The sequence below is a fragment of the Monomorium pharaonis genome, unplaced genomic scaffold, assembly GCF_013373865.1.
Source record: "Monomorium pharaonis isolate MP-MQ-018 unplaced genomic scaffold, ASM1337386v2 scaffold_226, whole genome shotgun sequence".
NCBI lineage: Eukaryota > Metazoa > Arthropoda > Insecta > Hymenoptera > Formicidae > Monomorium > Monomorium pharaonis.
In genome coordinates this window covers 7,060-25,000 of record NW_023415501.1, presented here as the reverse complement: position 1 = coordinate 25,000, position 17,941 = coordinate 7,060, and the positions used below count along the sequence as shown (strand labels likewise).

Sequence of the window (17,941 nt, the reverse complement as noted above, 5' to 3'; positions counted from 1 at the left end):
CCGAGATACCGATACGCCCACGTATCCTGGTGCATACACCAGGCTGCTGCTGCTGCTGCTGCTGCGGCTACATACGTAATCGCGGTGAACAGCTGCAGCGGCGTTGGCGCACGCGGCTTGCATTAGAAAGGCGGCCGCGCGCGCGGTTGAGAGATGTCACAAGGTAAACCGCATAACACGACCGGGATACACACGGGGAGTATAGTGCATGTACCTATCCGCGAGATCCGGGGGGGCAATACGGTTTACTGTCCTGAAACCGAGCGTCCTTGGGGAAATTTCTCTCCCCCGCTGTGCGCGCGTGTCCGCCCCTTTCGTATTCGCGCCTCTCCTAAAAATCGCGAGGTTTTTCGCGCGACAGTTTTATTTATTTATTTTCAACGGCACGTCTCGTGATGGTGTGCGAGATTGTCACCAGTCGGCTTTCTCGTCGCCGTCCCCGGATTTTCGAGTTCCGAGGGTCAAAACGAGCTTGGCTCGTGGCGAATTCATTACGCGAGTCTTGGCCGCGCGATTCGTGCGTGTTATTTATGCGTGCGTTAAGCATGCCTCGACCTGCCGCGTCGGGGCTTGGCGGCAAACAGCCTCCTTTGGTCGACCGAGAGATAGAGATAGAGAGAGAAAGAGACGCGAAAGAGAGTGCGACAGGCTGCGATCGATCAGCCACATCAGGCGGGGGAGAGAGAGAGAGAGAGAGAGAGGCGAGGGAAACGTAAGATTACAATTTATACGAGCGGCCTCCGGACCGCACGGTTATTCACTCGCAACTTTTTATTTATGCCTCCGCCCCTCTCGCTCCGCGCGAAATGCATCCGCGTATCGCCGGTCCGAGTCGTCCAACGAGCGATAATAATTTTTCATTACATCAGGTCAGACGAGAAAGATGGGGAGAGAGCCGCGGCCTCCACCACGAGCTCCATTCATTCTCAGTTCCGTACTTTAATTTGGATCCGCGGATTTCACCGCGCGCGAAATTAACACGCAGCAGAGATCTCGTTCATATGACCGAGATGGACACCACGTCGCGTCGGGGCGTCGTGAAAAATCGGTCCGCGTCACGATTGAATCATTTCTCTCGCGACGCGATTGCGTAGACGCGAAGCGATGTAGAAGACTTAGAGAGATGCCAACAAGGACGCGCGAGCGCTCGTGAACCGTCCGGCGACCCTTTAATGGGAATTTATGCCCAACATTTGCCTGATCTTAATTGCCTGATCAATTGGCGCCGAATCGCGCGTCGCTCTCTCTCTCTTTCTCTGTCCTAGCGTAGCACCTAACTATCACTCGCGCGACAACCGATCTATTCAGAGTGATCGGCATTAATTGAGATACAGCGATCGTTAAACGCGCTCTTCAAGCGCGTTGAAAAGGGCGCTTGGTATTCCAACACGAATATATTTCGCGTGTAGAAAATTATATACGTTCGCAATGTATACGTCGAAGCCGCAAACGTCAGTAAGCCGAGCGATATGCAGGGGCTATTGAATATTCATACCGAGTGCATTCGTAACTTCGATACTTTCTCATAACGTCACGCGTAAATGTTGTTAACAGTGCTACACATCTGGAGCGAGGTGAGCGTGCGGTATTCCACCTCGGCGAAGTGTCTGTTTCCAAAGATACTTAAAGGCCGAAAATAAACGCTTGCTTTTCTCTTTCTCTCCTTTTTTTTTTGCCCCTCTCTCATCTGCGAGTGAATAAATAAACTCGCCACTTTTCTCGATATTACTTTCATGCGGCATGAATGTCTGAGACAGGCGGGAAAGGAAAGCTGTCTTTAAATCTCAGATAAAAACGTTTATACGTGATTTTGTAAAGAACATCGTCGGTTCAGGAGGTGCTTGACCCACGTCGGAAGTCGCGCTGCAAGTCGTGGCGATAAATTTATCGCCCTGCCATTAAACACACGTTCCGCTGACTTATGTCGGGATAATTCTTCTTAAATATGTACTTTCCGGATGCCGGACACTCGGAGTTGGCAACGACGCCCGAAATCGATTGCCGGAGTTCAGCCATAAATATTTAACGCCGGCGGAAAGACGCGCGAGGAAATCTAATGAACGGCTAGAGAGAGGCCTCCCCCGAGCGACGCCGCGCGAACTGGGAACAACAACATCGGCAGGCGGGCAAGCCTGATTGTCATTCGAGGTGCATTCGCGACCGGTGACTGCCCTTGGCTGCTACTTGGCTGACGACGGAAAGGCGTCGCCGCTCCGCTCCGACGAAACGCTTTAATGGCTCCCTCGGCAACGAAGAAATAATTGTCCGAGTCACTTCTCGGTGTCGTTAAACTTGTTAAATCGGGGGTCAGCACGGTCTTACCCACACATGTGTACGTGGACACGCCGATGCGCGATTCGTCGTGCGTGCCACTTTCTTTTAAGAGATCACACCGCCGCGCCGCTTTCACGACGTGGAAAAAAAAAAGCTTTGATCGCCACGGAAGCGATTCGGGCAATTTTAACGCGAAAACCGAGCGCGGGGTAATCACAGTTCGTTTATTTCTTTGCGTCGATAAAATTGTGGCGGAGAAAACGTGCGGAAGCAACGGGGGGGAAAAAGGAGATACGCGTTCGACGTAGGTAATATCGATACGATATATACGGGGGGGATCTCTCGAAAGGTTCACGTCAAACTTTCCTTCGAGTTTGGGGATGAGCCTTCAGCGAAAATTAATTGAACGTGTTCTCTCCTGAAAATTTCAGCGCTTACTTTCTCAATATGCGCCACTTAATCAATTATATATGTATTTCGCGCTGGAATTGCGATGAATATTCAGTTCATTCTTCTGAGAAACTCGCTCACTGTCGCGGATATCGGCTTTGAAAATTCGAGTCCTGCACAAATAAGCAAACAGACGGTATCGGTGTCGGTGACTATTCGTGATGAATCTCTAGATCGATGTATGTAAATCTTCTCTTGTTTGTTTCAGAAATTGTCGCTGCACGAGCCCATCGCTTTCTTCCACAGTAAGCCGAGACGAGTGGACAAGACGGACAACAATGCGAATTCTAACAGCACGAGCAACAACATCCACAATATGCCGCTGCATGAACCCATCAGCGCTACTTCCCCCGAAGTATACGGTATGTGCGTGAGAAAAACTCTACGAAAATGATGATTGCGAAAATGATCGCGATACCTTATGCGGCGCGAAGTATCGAGGAAACGTGCCAGTCGTGCTATCACTTAATACACCGTCGACCGAATTGCGTATTTAAGATACATCGAGGATACGTATTCGAGCGTACGTGGAACGCGCTGTTACGCAGCCGTGAATAGCTAGCAATACGAGCATATACGAGAGATATTATTCATCCTCCTTCTCCTTCTCGCGCGCGCGAATCTCGCGAATGAACAAGTACAGCTTTACACGGTTTAAATTAAGCGCTTTCTGTAGCTGAAATTAATCAAGGGAAAACACGCGCGTGGGGTTTATGTACCGTTGCAAAGATGTTTCGCGCCGTAGCGAAAAGAAAGAACAAACAAAAAAAAAAAGAGTTTACGAGATCCGTCGGGGGACTTACGTAACTCTTCTCGCTCACGGGCTCCCTGAAGTTACGCAGCCTGCCTCATGTGTGTTTTTTTTTCTTCGCGAAAAAAATAGCCGGGAGACTGCCCATGACGCCCCAGGAGGCTGTGAAGTACTACGGCTCCAGACTGACGGAATTCGAGCGCGCCGAGATCGAGAAGTACTCGGAGATCTGGTACCTGGGCCTCTCCGCTCACAAAATTCACGGCGAGGAGGTCTCTTCCCAGAACGGCGGCTACGACGACGAAAACGGCAGTTACAACAAGGTCCTGCACGATCACATCTCCTACAGGTGAGCGCCCCTATCCTCCATTCGCTAATTCTCCTTTGCCGCGACCTTTCCCTCTTCTCTTTAATTGTTATCGCCGCTCGATGTTTGTGTCGCCGAGTACATACGCCGAGTACCGAGCTGGGAGATCGTACGGCCGGCAATGGAATCTCGCGCACTTGCGTGCATTCCGTGCGTCGTTACTCACGGGAAGAGAAATTGCGGTTGAGAAGCCGCGCGTACGGTTGCGTCTAAACTCGCGAAGCGGTAATTGCGAGCGGCGCTTTTCTTTTCGCTTTTCTTATATATATGTAGTTCCCGTTGCTCGCGTGTTGTTTTCTGCGCACGTGTATAAATTATTCGAAACCTGTGTGCACTCAGATACGAGATCCTGGAGGTGATCGGCAAGGGAAGCTTCGGTCAGGTGATCCGAGCGCTGGATCACAAAACGGGACAGCACATCGCCATCAAGATTATCAGGTACGCGGAAACGCTTGATGCACACACTCATCTCGCAATGACTCAGATCATTCGCGGTCTGATCTACGATCTGAGAGAAAAAAAAACACGCAACGCATCCGCAATGAATAATGTCCGATACATCCGACGCGTTTTTCCGGACGCGTCCGCTTTCCGAGCATAATTGCGTCGTTTCTTTATTTAAACACAGCTTTCACTGTTTACCTTGCAGGAACAAGAAGAGATTCCATCATCAGGCTCTCATTGAAGTGAGAATCTTGGAGCACTTGAGAAAGAAGGATTTGGAGGCGAACTCACAGCACAATGTGATACACATGCTAGAATATTTTTATTTCAGGAATCACCTCTGCATCAGTTTCGAATTAATGAGGTGAGCGATGAAGCGAAGAGTCAGGGAGAAGGGAGGGCTCGGTTCACGAAAATTTATTAAACGAACGAAATTGTCTTTTACAGCCTGAATCTGTACGAGCTAATCAAAAAGAACAATTATCAAGGATTCAGCCTGAGTCTAATCCGTCGTTTCGCGAACTCGCTAATCAGTTGCCTGAGACTGCTCTATCGAGAGAACATTATTCACTGTGACTTGAAGCCGGTGAGTAACATCAAGGAGCGGGCGCACAGCCATGTTTTATTCACGCTAATCCCGAGTGGCGTAATCTGATATACATTGTCATTGTTACAGGAAAACGTATTGCTGAAACAACGGGGCAGCAGCTCGATCAAAGTCATCGATTTCGGTTCGTCGTGTTACAGCCACCAGCGCGTTTACACGTACATACAATCGAGGTTTTACAGAAGTCCGGAAGTGATTCTCGGTCTTCCCTATGGCACACCGATCGATATGTGGAGTCTAGGGTGTATCTTAGCCGAGCTGTACACGGGTTATCCGCTGTTTCCGGGCGAGGACGAGATAGAACAGCTCGCCTGCATCATGGAGGTCCTCGGTCTGCCGCCGGAGCACATTATCAATCACGCCACTCGTCGCAGGCTGTTTTTCGGTAAGCTATTAATATCCGCGAGTCCTGGAAACTCTCGGAGGCAAAAGTGTCCCCGCTCAAGATAAAAGCGGGCGTGCCGCGCACCGTGATATTCATGGAACCGGGTTTAAAATAATTGCAGATCAAAAGGGAAGTCCGCGATGCGTGACAAACAGCAAGGGTAAGAAGAGATGGGCAGGTAGCAAGAACCTCTCAATGGCGCTTCGATGCTCTGACACGCTCTTTGTAAACTTCGTTAGCAGATGCCTCGAGTAAGTTTCTGGTGGATTTATTATTCGAAAATTCTGTATTATACATTGACAAGATTAATTTTGCAATTATATTTTCAAAAAACTAAAATTTTCAATTGTTTCAGTTAAATTATTTTAGGGGAAGTTTTTTTATTCCAAATCTTACGAATTCCCCTATTCGTAAAACTTTATACTAAATGATTTTTCATATACAATCAGGTGGGATCCAAAGAAGCGTATGACCCCCGACGAAGCGATGCGTCACGAGTGGTTGACTTCGTCTTCGTACGTGAGTTCCTCGTGGTCGTCGGCGATAGCCTCGTCGACAGTAAACGCGAGCGCGAATACGACAACGACGACGACGAGCGTCGAGACGGCGCGGGAATCCGCGCACGCTCCGCAGACAGTGAGCGTGACCGTGAGCGCGCCGCGGCAACGGGCGACGACGATGGAAGATCCACCGTACCGGCTGTACAAGGGCCGCAAATACGTACAGAAGGTCTCCACGGGCACCGATGTCACCGACAACGGCGGCGGGCTGATGGTAAAGAGCAAGCTGAATGGCAGCGCGAGCAGTCACGCCCTGGCGAGCAGCACGCAGACAGCGACATCAAGACACGCGTCAACCGGCGATATCGTTGCGAGCCTAGACCCGAATCTCGACGACTCAGGCACATTCTTGCCGCCGATATTGTGAAGTCGGGTTTGCGCCAGCCACTTCTAAACGCGCTGCTCGCGTAACCGACGCGACAAAAAAGGCTCGCTCTTTGCACTGCCATGGGGAGTGCGTAGATCGCTTGACGTATGTCAAGAGCGGGTGCAGTTGAATAAAAAGCGCGTGTAGAACTGGCTGGTCAGTCTGACGTTTCTCGATGCCAAATGGCTAGTTTAAATGCAGAGTCTCTAGTCTCGGCATGTATCGAGCTATGAGGCCAAAATGACGATCTGACGATGGGAGAAGAGTGCGCGGACATAACGCGAACAGCAATATAGCGGTCGCGTGATCGAGTCGCGTGCTCTCATGGACTCTGGCGATCCAATGTCACTCAGGTAATCGTAACGAACTCTCGTGCACGCGCGCATTATCGTAGTTATTCGCGGAAAACGTAGACTTGCTGCCTACGATGAGGAGACTAGCAATGTTAATGTATACCGATCACCTTTCGACATGGACCATAGTACTTATCTGGTTCGAATGTTGTTTTCTCGCGCATGTTATGAAGCGCACGAAATTGATAAGTGACGAAAAATCTTGGATAGGTATAAAAAAAAATTACAATTGAAAGTTTGCATAGAATGCGTTATTTGCCTTGTCGTCAACGAGCCTTGAGAGCCAATTTATCGTCGGGCTGCGTTTTTGTCGGCGTTTTCATCGGTAAAAAAGCTCGAGTGAATGCAATCGGAAAGTATACTATATAGTAGCGCATTATACTTTATAGATAACTACGCGAGTGCAAGCGGCGCGATACGATGCACGTATCGTGGCAAACGATAAAGAAGCGAGGGGATCTCCAGGCGAAGCACATTACGTTCAAACAACGATTCGCCCCGACATTGCGGCGTAATGTCGGGGATTACCATCGAATTACGGTCGTGCCGTGAAGACCTGAGTCGTTTGAGACCTGTGTCACCAACACAGGGTCGCGCGATTAATAACGAAGCGTCAAGGCGAGGAGTAACTAACACGTGAAGCGTGCCCCAGTTTAACGAGGCCTGAGTAGTCTTATTGTGATATTAAACTACCACTGTCTTACTTAGATCTCTCTGATATTAAGAAGTAACGATCACTAATATAATAATTTCAATTTACTATTAATCATTATTTTCTTATTATCTGTAATAATCGCTATATCGCTATATCGCTACTATTACCGCAAAGATATAGCGGCATACGTAAAAAGTAACGTGGATTATCATCGATATAATGGCAGAGTTAACATTACTTATATGTAGGCATATACAGATTTTATTTACGTATTTTCGAAGAAATCCTGAAGCAACAGCAGCAGTTGCTGCAGCTACAGCTACAGCAAGTATGCTAGTTACTATGGATACGTAAAGAAAAGTAGCCCGATAATTTTCGATGATTTTCAGTGAACTTTAAGTGATTGCCCCTATTACGCCACTACACCACTCTTCTGTTGTCATTAATAGTCTGCGCGACGTAACGCATGCTTTATTACGTCGAAATTAATTAATTAATGTTGATTAACGGCCCGTGAGATTCTCCGCCTTCATAGCACTACCTATTTACGTATTGCTCGTAGCTTCCTTAATTAGTGATTTATAATTTGACACGCCTTTTCGAAATTATCACGAGCATTTCGCGATATATGCAGAGGATTTGACAAAAAACAAAAACGTATTGTATAGTATTATAATGTTAGGTTAATTTTAGACTTGGTAATTGTTCGATGTGCCCGTACCCATTCTAAAGTTTCGCAAGACACACGAGCTCGTAATAATTACATCATTATGATGTTAGAAACGTGAGATGCGTCACGCTCTACTGTTTGCTGCTTTCGAGCTTGCACCGTGCATGGAACGTTATCTTCTGGTTTTTTTTTGCATGCTTCTCTTAAAGGTCCTATTATACGTAATGAAATCGTCAAGGGCTCTACTAAAAATGTAAATTTTACTGTCACGGTTTGAAAATTGATTGGAGCAGAATATTAATACTCGCAAATTATGATCGCATACAAGAGACTGAAATAAATCATTATTTTACATTGCTAACGGAAACATGGCGAAATTGTTCCTAATAGTTTGTTCTGCAAATCGATATGTCGCCTTACTTTTATTACATTTTAGCAAATTTGTTCTTTTGTGAAGTTGACATTATTTAATTTGCAAAAAGTTATTGAACATCTCACGATGATAATCGAAACGAAAAATAAAACCGGACTTGCCGTCACACAAACAGTCCCACTTTAGCCCACGAACTTTTAAAACAATTAATATCGTACCAACCAATGTAGTGGTATCGCGCGACATAATCGGTGAATGGCCAATAAAACATGAGCGGAGGTATATAATAATATTAAGAATTACATATATAAATTATATTATTCGTATGCGGCGAATCTGCCCGAACGAACGACTGACGAAGTAGTGCATATTATATACGATACATGATATCTGTGGCGGATTCGTAGCAGTTGCTCTCGAGTAATCGCATCGACGTATAACGACGAAATCTCGGGTAAGCATTTCGTTCGATTAATCCATCAACAAAAAAAGAAAAAAAATTGAGAGTGATGTCTATAAGGTGATTTCTAGGGAACGAGATATATCAAATTGTGTATAAAATAAATATGTGACTGCGTGTGCATGTATGCGTGTGTATTTGAGAGAGAGAGAGAGAGAGAGAGAGAAAGGGTGTGTGTGTCTGTGATAGAGAGAGGGAGGGAGACTCGTTTTGGAGAGAGAAAGAGAGTGAGAAAGAAAGAGTGAACGTATGATTATGCACATATATCTATTATATAAATATATATACCATTATACACGTGAGGCGTGGAAACGCGCAAGGACAAAACAAGTTAAGTCTAGGATACGATAGAGAAAAAACAGACAAAGGGCCTTAGAAGGGCCCAAAGAAGGGCGTTTGCGAACACACGCGACTCTGATCTACGGAGTCTGTGCCTCGCTGCCCTCTAATAAAAAGAAAAACACTGTTCAATTGTACAGTCTTAAGTTTTTAGTTGTGTTCACTATTGTATACAGCGGGATCAAATTATAGTATCTGTATAAATGGGACGGTTGTATAATCTGCGTGTGACGTGCATTATCACTTATACAAGACCACGTGCACACTCGGCACGCATGTGTCGCGCGTACGCCTAAAGAAACATACGAGAAGCATGATGTTCGTACAGCGAAAGATACACACTATGTGATCAATTTGGCCGACATCGGTTAACTCTACTCAAACCGAGTCCTTGTTTTTTGGAAAAAACATAGAGATCGCTGTTTAGACCGTGAGTGAAAACTGACACTGATGAGGCCAGAGCTAAAGCGAAAAGAAGAAAAAGGGCAGAGCATGTACTATTTCAATACCATCCGAGGAACAGCGAAAATCCGCAAAAATTCATGTCCTTCGATTGAAAGTTACTCGACTTCCTGATCAATTCGTCGTTCGTAAATAGTCATTGCCGTACGCCGCGATTTCTCCATACGGCGTGGACGGAAAAGGGAGACAGTCGCTTTTTCTAGTCCAGGATGTAACGAACGTGCTCCGAACGTACACGCACATCTCACTTGAACGCGACAGAGAGGGGGAAAAAAAAGAGAAAGAGTAGAGTTTCAGCGAAGGAATGTTGCGCGCGGCGTATATCCGTTAGTGTGTAACTAATTAACGCGTTTTAACGACGCGATTAGACGCTATCGAATTAAATTAAGTATAACCGTGCGTACGTGATTTCTCTCCCTTTCCCGCGACGGATAACGCGTCCGACAAGGAGGGCCCTGCTGCGCGTTTATCACGAAGAGCCATCGTTGCGACGGCCGAGCCTCGTAGATCATTTTAGTAGGACAATCATAGAGTTACGCGTTTGTATTAGAGACGCGCTAGTAAGTTTTCATTAGATGATAGAGACGCGAGCGACGAGGGAGTGTCTCTTGTTCGAGAAGCTCGCGCTAATGCGTAAAATGATCCCGACGGATGCGCATCGCGACGAAAAATCGTTTAGATTATTAAACGGCCACGTGCGCGCGCGCTTCGCTCTTTCGGGACCGCAAGGGACGAAGAACTCGGTACGCGGATCCGCGCGGAAGTGAGAGATATTTCAAAGGCACGGAAAAGAGCTGTGGAGAAAAAAACGATTTCGATAAAAATGTGAGTGCGCGAGAAGGTTCACTCAAAGAGTGATTTGTAATCTGGCGTTCAATTGTGGATGTCTTGTTATAAACGTGCGAGTTCGTCAATTTCTGCCCAGACTTAACTATAGCAAACGAGAGAATTGCTAAATAATAAATGATTATTATAATGACATTAGTATATGTATATGTGTATGTATGTATGTACGTATGTATATGTGTATATATATACATATATATATACACACACATATATTGATACGATACTAAAGCATCATCTTTTGTATCATTTGTTCGTTTGTTTTTATCTTACTGCGTTTGTCTTTCATTATTAATGCAATACCAAGATGACTCGGTTTCGACTCGGTATCTTGTGTGTAAATATATAACTAATAAAAAAATATGTATACAAATGCAACGGGAGCGCACTTTGTTATCTTCCTTGCATTTCTCTTCTTCTCATTTGTAACATTGAATTACCAAGATCAGCGATTTAAATAGTTTATTTAAACATACTCGTATTAAATACATCATTTGATTGAGATACAACGAAATGCGCCAAGCAGATCGATGAGCGAAGGATAAGTCGGTAATCAGAATTATTGTTTATCGATACCTAAACAACGACGATTTATTTCCTTGTTAATTCTAACTAGTGAGAATAGATGCGAGTTCTGAATACAGATTACGAAGTTAGAATGTCAGAAGTGAGAATGAAGAAGATGAATAAGTAACAAACCCTTTTTGAAGGAAAAAAAACAAGAATTTAGAGAGACAGAAGGCACAGGATGATTCAACATTATATATACTGCTCCTTGACGATAAACATATGCATTCATACTGAATTCATCTTCTAACGACAGATGGACGCTACACACTTATTCTTCTAATGAAAATATAAGATTGATGACTGGTTTATAAATAACTGTCGGAGATCGTTGCATGCACGACAATATAGATAGACATATATGAATACCACAGGCATATATGTAGTCAATAATCTCAAAGTCCTCCAACGCTCCTGTTTCGATGCTACCTTCGTCTTTCTCCCTTTTGAGTTTTTCTCTTTTCCTTCTTTTCTTCTTTCAATTGTTTCTGCTTCTCTCTGAAATAGAAATCAATTCAAATTTTATATATTTATGTCCAAAAGAATCTCTTAGGAATCAATCATTATGTATGTATTTACCTATCTTCTTTGTCCTTTTCCTTCTTCTTCTGACTCTCCAACTTTGCCTTTTCCCTCTTTTCTCTTTCCTGCTGTATGATAGTAGCTGCGTTTAAGTTCTTCTCTATTCCGCAGTCTCCACCGCTCGCACCATCCTCTTCTCCATCTCCTTCGCTATTGTCCTCGTCAGACATTTGACTGTATTGTGCTAGTATAGCCTCCCGTATTCGTCTCTCTTCCTCTGTGTAGCTCCTCTGCGTCGTCGTGGGTAAACTCTGTGACTCCAGCATTTTTGCCAGCCTGACATCAACGTCTTCGGTCGGTGCAGATGCTGCGGCCACTTCTTCAGCTGGCAGCCACTCTGCCCATGCGCTTAGAATCTCAGCAACGTGCTTGCTGATATTATCCTCCTGTAACGAGAGAGAAAAAGCTCTGCACATCGTAAAAAAAAAAAAAGTTGCGTAATCTCTCGCAAGAGTACAGAAACAAGAATGAATATCCCAGACGTGTCTATGTGAACTAAAAATCACAGAGATTTTATCGAGGATCAACGCGAGCTTTATTTTTCTCGTAAGTTTTATGATCTTTTCATCATCCTGATCGGTTCAGGCCGTTTCGGCAAACGAAAACGACATCGAGCAATTATACCGCGCGACGAACCGACTAGGACACGTGCGCGCGCACATCAGACTCGCTGAAGAAGAGCGTGCGGTAGATCAAAGACACGTACTTTCGGAGCACGCGGAGCAAACTCGCAACTGTTCCCGACCGGCTGATGCCGATACGACGGTTGCGCGCGCCTTAACCTCAACACAGTTCGTAATCGCGCGCGCGTATGCCATTCACTCACCGTTACACCCGCGAGTATACTCTCGAGCGCCTCGGTCTTCTCATCCTCGGGCTCGTCGCCCTCGAGGATACCCCTGATATAGGTGCCGAAGACACCCTCGTCGGTATTGAGCGCCTGCAACTTTTTGCTGAGCCAGGCGTCGAAGGAGCTCGCCGCCACCGCCATCGTTCCGCGTCCTCCGGCGCCTCGTTAGCGCGGTGCGCTCTAATTTCGCCGGCCGCCTCTTCGCGCACTCTGACTGCCGCGCGAGGGAAGAAAGGGAGGAAGGCAGGAAGGAAGACGCGCAGCGCGTTGCCGCGATGACGCCTCTGCGATCGTTCTCTGGAGCGGTCACATCTTCCGCGAGACGTGGGACGTGACTCGCCGGCGACGACCGGAGCTGGTCATCTCCACGACGGCGCGGACATCGTCGTAGGGGCGCTCGGGATCTTATTCGCTGCTCCTACACAGGCACAGATCTCGGGGCGCGCGTAAGATACTCGGTACAGGTGTATCTTGAGGTCGCGCGTGCCGTTGCTGTGTTGCACAAATGCACACGACGTCGCGGATGCCGTACCGTTTCTGGAACGCATATCCGGAGCGTGCGCACCTTGGCACACACGCATCGCAACTGCGCGCGCGTGTACTCACGGCGACGTAGATTTTTCTCTCGCGCAATCCAGCGAAAGAGAATTTGTAATAATTAAGGCCCCAACGTAGATTAACTTCAATCTCGATTTAACTTTCTGTCTTTTTAATTTGTAGAAACTACAAAATTTACATGAACAAAGATATTTTTATATTTTATGTAATTATAATGGTATAATACTATATAGATAATACTGAATTTTTACATATAGAAATAAAATTAAATCTTAAAATAATTATAATGTATAAAACTTAAGTAATGTGTTTAAAAAGTTTTTTTTTTGTTTCAAACTTGATCCTTTTTAATGCTGTTTAAAACATCTCTGGAGTATTAAAAACATGTTTTAAACAAAAAAAGCAGACTGTCTAGTTAAAAGAAACATAATTTTGACCAACCCTGTTTAAAGCATTATTCAAAATATAAAAATTTCATAGTTTGTTCTGTTTAATTATCTATATGTAAAATTGGAGTGTAATTCTCCTGTTGATTTAAAAGATGGTTTATTTTTTTATTTACTTTTGAGTCTTATAAAATTGCATTTTGCAGTACCTATTTATAAAGTTGAGAAAGCAGCATTACAAGTTAAATCAACTTTTTACATATACCAATAAAATCTAATATTCGTGTAAAAATTTATTTTTAAAATTTGAACAATTTTTAATTTTATAGCCGAAAGGATGTAATTCTTAAGAACGCAAATCAAACGCTTTTTATATATCTCATAATTTTTCCGCGTAGCGTAAAAGAAGTAAAAAAGAAGAAAAGAAAGAGAAAGCGACAGATTAAATTTTAAAACTGCCGCGCATCGTCAGATGATCGCACGACACGACACTTGGCGCCGATCGCAGCGACCTGTCGCGGGCGCAATATGGTGGTGCTCCCCGTTGCCTCACGAATGTATCGTTCGTTGTCACGGACGTGTTTGCTGTAAAATATGAACGTGATCTCGAAGTCGACGACCATCTCGCCGTTCCTGAAGGCGACGGCGACAGCCGTCTCGAACGGTGGGTTCCCCGTGGTCGCGACCAGTAAAGTATGCAGGCCGAAAATCTCTGTTCTCGATCCCGTCAAACGGCAACTACCTCAGACTGCCTATCAGGATCTTATTACCGGAGTCTTGTGCGTGAGCTCGGGAGTCGCAGGTACGTGTTCACGTCTTAACTCGTTCTGCATCACGAACGTCACGCAGAAATTTGCATTCCGTAATAGTAAATCGGATTGATATGTTCACGTTTTATTCGCGATTATATAATCGATATATGCGCACCTCGCAGGTCACTGTGCTATCAGTTGAAGTTGCTCTTGCAAAGCTGCTTCAAGAAATAGTTTCAATTTATTTTATAGATATAAATTTCTCCTTGTTCAAACTTCAGAGCAATGATATAATCTGAATTTGTGTCATTGCAGTTAGCACGCAGATACATCAGCGGCGTTTGGCACACACCGACATTCAGTGGCCAGATTTCTCAGATTATCGCAAAGATGAAGTACGAGATCCAAGCACAAAGTCAAAGGACAGCGCTCCAAATCGCAAGGGTGTCTCCTACCTTATTGCAGCTGGCAAGTACACAGAGAATATTTGAGAATACATTTTTAAATAGGCGATGACAAACCACAAATCTAAATCTGTTTTTAATTTTGCATATCTAGGTGGTACCGTGGCAGGTGTCTACGGCGCGAAAGTTGTAGTTCACAACCTCGTTGGTATGCTAAGTGCATCAGCTGATGTACTTGCCATGTCAAAGATCGAGATAAAACTTGACAGTATCCCCGAGGGCAAGAGTGCTGTCTTCAAATGGCGTGGAAAACCTCTGTTTGTACGACACAGGTAAAATCGATATATCTGCTTGATGACTTGTCAGCAGGTTTGAGAATTTCTTCCAAATTTTTTAGATTTATTAACATAATTCAAATTGAGAGAAAATTAACAGTCACAGCAAGATCTTAATCTTGCCGTCCAATAACAATTCGTAGATCATTTTATATACATATTTCTTCTATTTCTTTAAATGGTGTGCTGTTACTTTCTGTCCTGAGACACACAATTGATAATTTAATAATACTGATACTAATGAACATCTTTAATACTTATGTTAATAATGTTGATCAATATTTTAAAATCCTGTGAAGAACCTACTGTAAAAAGGATTACTTCTATTAGCATTTGTAGTTTGGAGTATTAGAAAATGTATATAAAATCAACAAGATAAATATTTTTGAACACTAAATCTCTATTACGACCGTTTGCTGATCCTTTTGATTTTTACATAGAGATTTGAATTATACATAGAGCATAGTTTTGTATAAATTACTACATATTTATTTGGAGTTTTATTATTATTATTGGAAAATTTTGAGAAAATAAAAAGTTTGAAGAAAGTTCTGGAGAAAATAAATATATAAAGGTCTAATATTTTTTAGGAATTGTATTGCAACCGATTTATATGTACACCTTAATTTGTTATTATTTTTATTATAAATATTTTTTATCTGACAACACTGTTTACCATAAGAGAACGTTTGCATTTAACATAAACGTTATATTTATGGAAATTTAAAGAATACAATCGGAAATCGCGACGGAAGCCAAGGTGGACGTTGTGAATCTCCGCGATCCAGAAGAGGATAGCGCTCGCGTGAAGGATCCCAAGTGGCTAGTCGTAATCGGTGTTTGCACGCATCTGGGATGCGTGCCCATCGCTAACGCGGGAGATTTCGGCGGTTACTATTGTCCATGCCACGGGTCTCACTACGACGCCAGCGGTAGGATCAGAAAAGGACCGGCGCCGCTGAACCTCGAAGTGCCACCCTATGAATTCACCGAGGACAATCTACTCGTTGTTGGTTAATTCGATATCTGTAGTCAAATAATAAAATAATTTATGATAATTTATGCTCCATGGGCACGCGTGACACCCTGTTATTATTCTCAATGCGATGAAAATAAGAGAAATGTGTTTTGTATATTTCTTGTGACTTAATGGAGCCTTTGTTCAAACATTTGCTGAGGCGCGGCCACTGTATCGAATTTAGAATAAATATTAAATGACTCTTTATACGGCTTAATCACTTGATTTTACCAGAGTTACAATTTACTTAGACAATTGCTATTTGGAAGTCTTATTTAAGAGAGTATTATAGAGTGCGAAAAGTTGATCTATTTTTAAGAATTGAAAAAATTACTGCACATATTCTAAACCTTTAATATATATTTATTAAATATCTACAAATTTTGACATAGCTATTACTTTTATGGTACGTAAATTTAAAAATAAACATTTTTTTAGATTAATTTTCTCTGTTATAATTTTCTCAGGAATTAAAGAAGCTATTCAATGCACATCTGTTTATATAATATGAATTATTATATTATTGCGGCATCTAAATAAATTTTATTTTAATAAAAAAATTGATACTTTTAAATTTACAAAAGATAAAGATTAACAAGTTTGTATATATTTACTAAACATATACAGGTAGGTGTCTAAAAGCACAGAAGAATACATGCAGCACAATTTCCCAGAAAAAAGATGCCAAAAATTGGCCACTTTCGCACTCTACGCTAGAGCATCCCCTCAAATCTACGCGCAATACGCATCTGCCCCCGCTACCCGTGGTGTAAAACGCTACTCGAAACAGGGGGTTGGTCGCGGCGATGCCGCCGCGTCCGCGAGGGAGCGCCAGCGATCGGCGGTGCGGCTCGAAATCCGCCCGTTGCCGGCGCGGGGCCCGGCGACAATCGTCATCGTCGTAATCGCCGGGCGATCGCTGCCGGTCTCACCTCGATCCTCGCCCTCGTCGCTGCTGGCAGCGTACGGACGAAGAAGAGAACTCGCGCGCGGTATAATCGATAGTTGTCGTCGTCATTACACCATCATATAGAGTTTGAAGTTAGACGTGTTTAATTATTATACGCCGGCCGGCGAGTGGCGGCGTCGTCGCTCGTATACTTGTTGTGTCGTCGGGAAAATACATTACGTATACAGCAACACACGTACACATTACGTACGCGAGCGCGCCTTAACCCCCTCGCCGACCAGCTGACTCCCCCCCCCCCCACTATCCGTCTCACTCTCTCTTCTCTCTCTGTCTTTCTCAGCTCTCCCGGAACTGACACTCGGAACCGCCGCCGGCGACGCATCGCCGACGAGATGTATTGTCCGGTCGCGCGCCGTCAGCGAGCCGCGCCGCTCCGCTCCGTGGAAAGGGTTGAAACGCCGAGGGAGTAGGAGAGGTCCGTCATCCAGGCGAGAAGGAGACGCAAGGAAGCGCGCGCTCAGCCGATTGCCGGTGAGTAGTACAGATTTCTCTCTATTGAAAGTCATTGTTTTCTTTTCTTTTTGTTCTTTTCTTTTTTTGTAAGCGGAATCTCGGATTTTGAGAAGTCGCGTACAGTTGCCGGGCATTGACAGGTTCACAACGGTTCGACGACAGGAAACACCAGCGGACGGATATGTTTCCGCTCGGCGACGAATTTAATTTGACTTAATTTTATTCAAACGCATATCGCGATTTGAACGTATCACCTTTCTTTTTCTTACTTTTCCAAGATTCGGGCGACACGTCGAACGCGAAGCAAGCATCAAGAGCGCGTATCTGTTTTTTTTCGGGCGCGATTACTTTTCGGAACGTGATAAGTTTTCCGGGCGACTCGCGCGAACTTTGTTCCCAATTCAATTTGACTCCTTCACGCGTGCCAGGCGGTGGCTCCCGTTTTTCCGCGAAATGTCGAAGTAAGCTCGAAGAATGGCCTCTCTTTTTTTCTATCTTCACGTGACTTATATTGCCCCGCGGTGTGTTGATATCGCATTCCTTCCTTGTGTGTTCGATGCGCATATTTCGTTTCGAAAGCACACGGGGACACACGCACCGTTGCGTCGACAACAACAGTGATTCCAGGTAGCAGGCTGACGTTATTTGTCGTCGGAACGTTAAGAACGTGTAATTTTCAACCTGCTGCCTGCAAAAATAATCG

General features: G+C 44.5%; 3 protein-coding genes across 3 annotated transcripts; 2 read left to right on the top strand and 1 right to left on the bottom strand.

Moving 5' to 3' along the window:
- Positions 1–2,932: 2,932 nt before the first annotated feature.
- LOC105838661 (dual specificity tyrosine-phosphorylation-regulated kinase 4) lies at positions 2,933–10,713 on the top strand (the record flags this gene model as incomplete). The annotated part of the gene is given in 8 exon segments (XM_036294421.1): positions 2,933–3,086; positions 3,608–3,824; positions 4,182–4,280; positions 4,492–4,650; positions 4,734–4,872; positions 4,963–5,278; positions 5,400–5,529; positions 5,728–10,713. Coding segments are annotated over 8 exon segments (1,692 nt in total), but the record flags the coding sequence as incomplete, so codon positions are not given.
- A 95-nt stretch (positions 10,714–10,808) lies between these two features.
- On the bottom strand, positions 10,809–13,051 carry LOC105838667 (coiled-coil domain-containing protein 43). Its single transcript, XM_012684389.3, has 3 exons — positions 12,339–13,051; positions 11,510–11,898; positions 10,809–11,428 (listed from the first exon to the last, which is right to left on the bottom strand). The coding sequence occupies exons 1-3, from the start codon at positions 12,501–12,503 to the stop codon at positions 11,356–11,358; spliced, it is 627 nt and encodes a 208-aa protein (XP_012539843.1). The 5' UTR covers positions 12,504–13,051; the 3' UTR covers positions 10,809–11,355.
- Positions 13,052–13,809: 758 nt separating this feature from the next.
- On the top strand, positions 13,810–16,022 carry LOC105838665 (cytochrome b-c1 complex subunit Rieske, mitochondrial). Its single transcript, XM_012684384.3, has 4 exons — positions 13,810–14,108; positions 14,374–14,526; positions 14,617–14,794; positions 15,527–16,022. The coding sequence occupies exons 1-4, from the start codon at positions 13,901–13,903 to the stop codon at positions 15,813–15,815; spliced, it is 828 nt and encodes a 275-aa protein (XP_012539838.2). The 5' UTR covers positions 13,810–13,900; the 3' UTR covers positions 15,816–16,022.
- The last annotated feature ends 1,919 nt before the right edge of the window (positions 16,023–17,941 follow it).

Excerpts from the sequence above, each read along its gene's own strand:
- LOC105838667 (XM_012684389.3), bottom strand. The coding sequence starts at position 12,503 with ATGGCGGTGGCGGCGAGCTCCTTCGACGCCTGGCTCAGCAAAAAGTTG. Across the intron at positions 11,899-12,338 it reads GTATACTCGCGGGTGTAACG|GAGGATAATATCAGCAAGCA; the intron begins GTGAGTGAATGG and ends CTCTCGTTACAG. Across the intron at positions 11,429-11,509 it reads GAAAAGGACAAAGAAGATAG|AGAGAAGCAGAAACAATTGA; the intron begins GTAAATACATAC and ends TTTCTATTTCAG.
- LOC105838665 (XM_012684384.3), top strand. The coding sequence starts at position 13,901 with ATGAACGTGATCTCGAAGTCGACGACCATCTCGCCGTTCCTGAAGGCG. Across the intron at positions 14,109-14,373 it reads CGTGAGCTCGGGAGTCGCAG|TTAGCACGCAGATACATCAG; the intron begins GTACGTGTTCAC and ends GTGTCATTGCAG. Across the intron at positions 14,527-14,616 it reads CTCCTACCTTATTGCAGCTG|GTGGTACCGTGGCAGGTGTC; the intron begins GCAAGTACACAG and ends TTGCATATCTAG.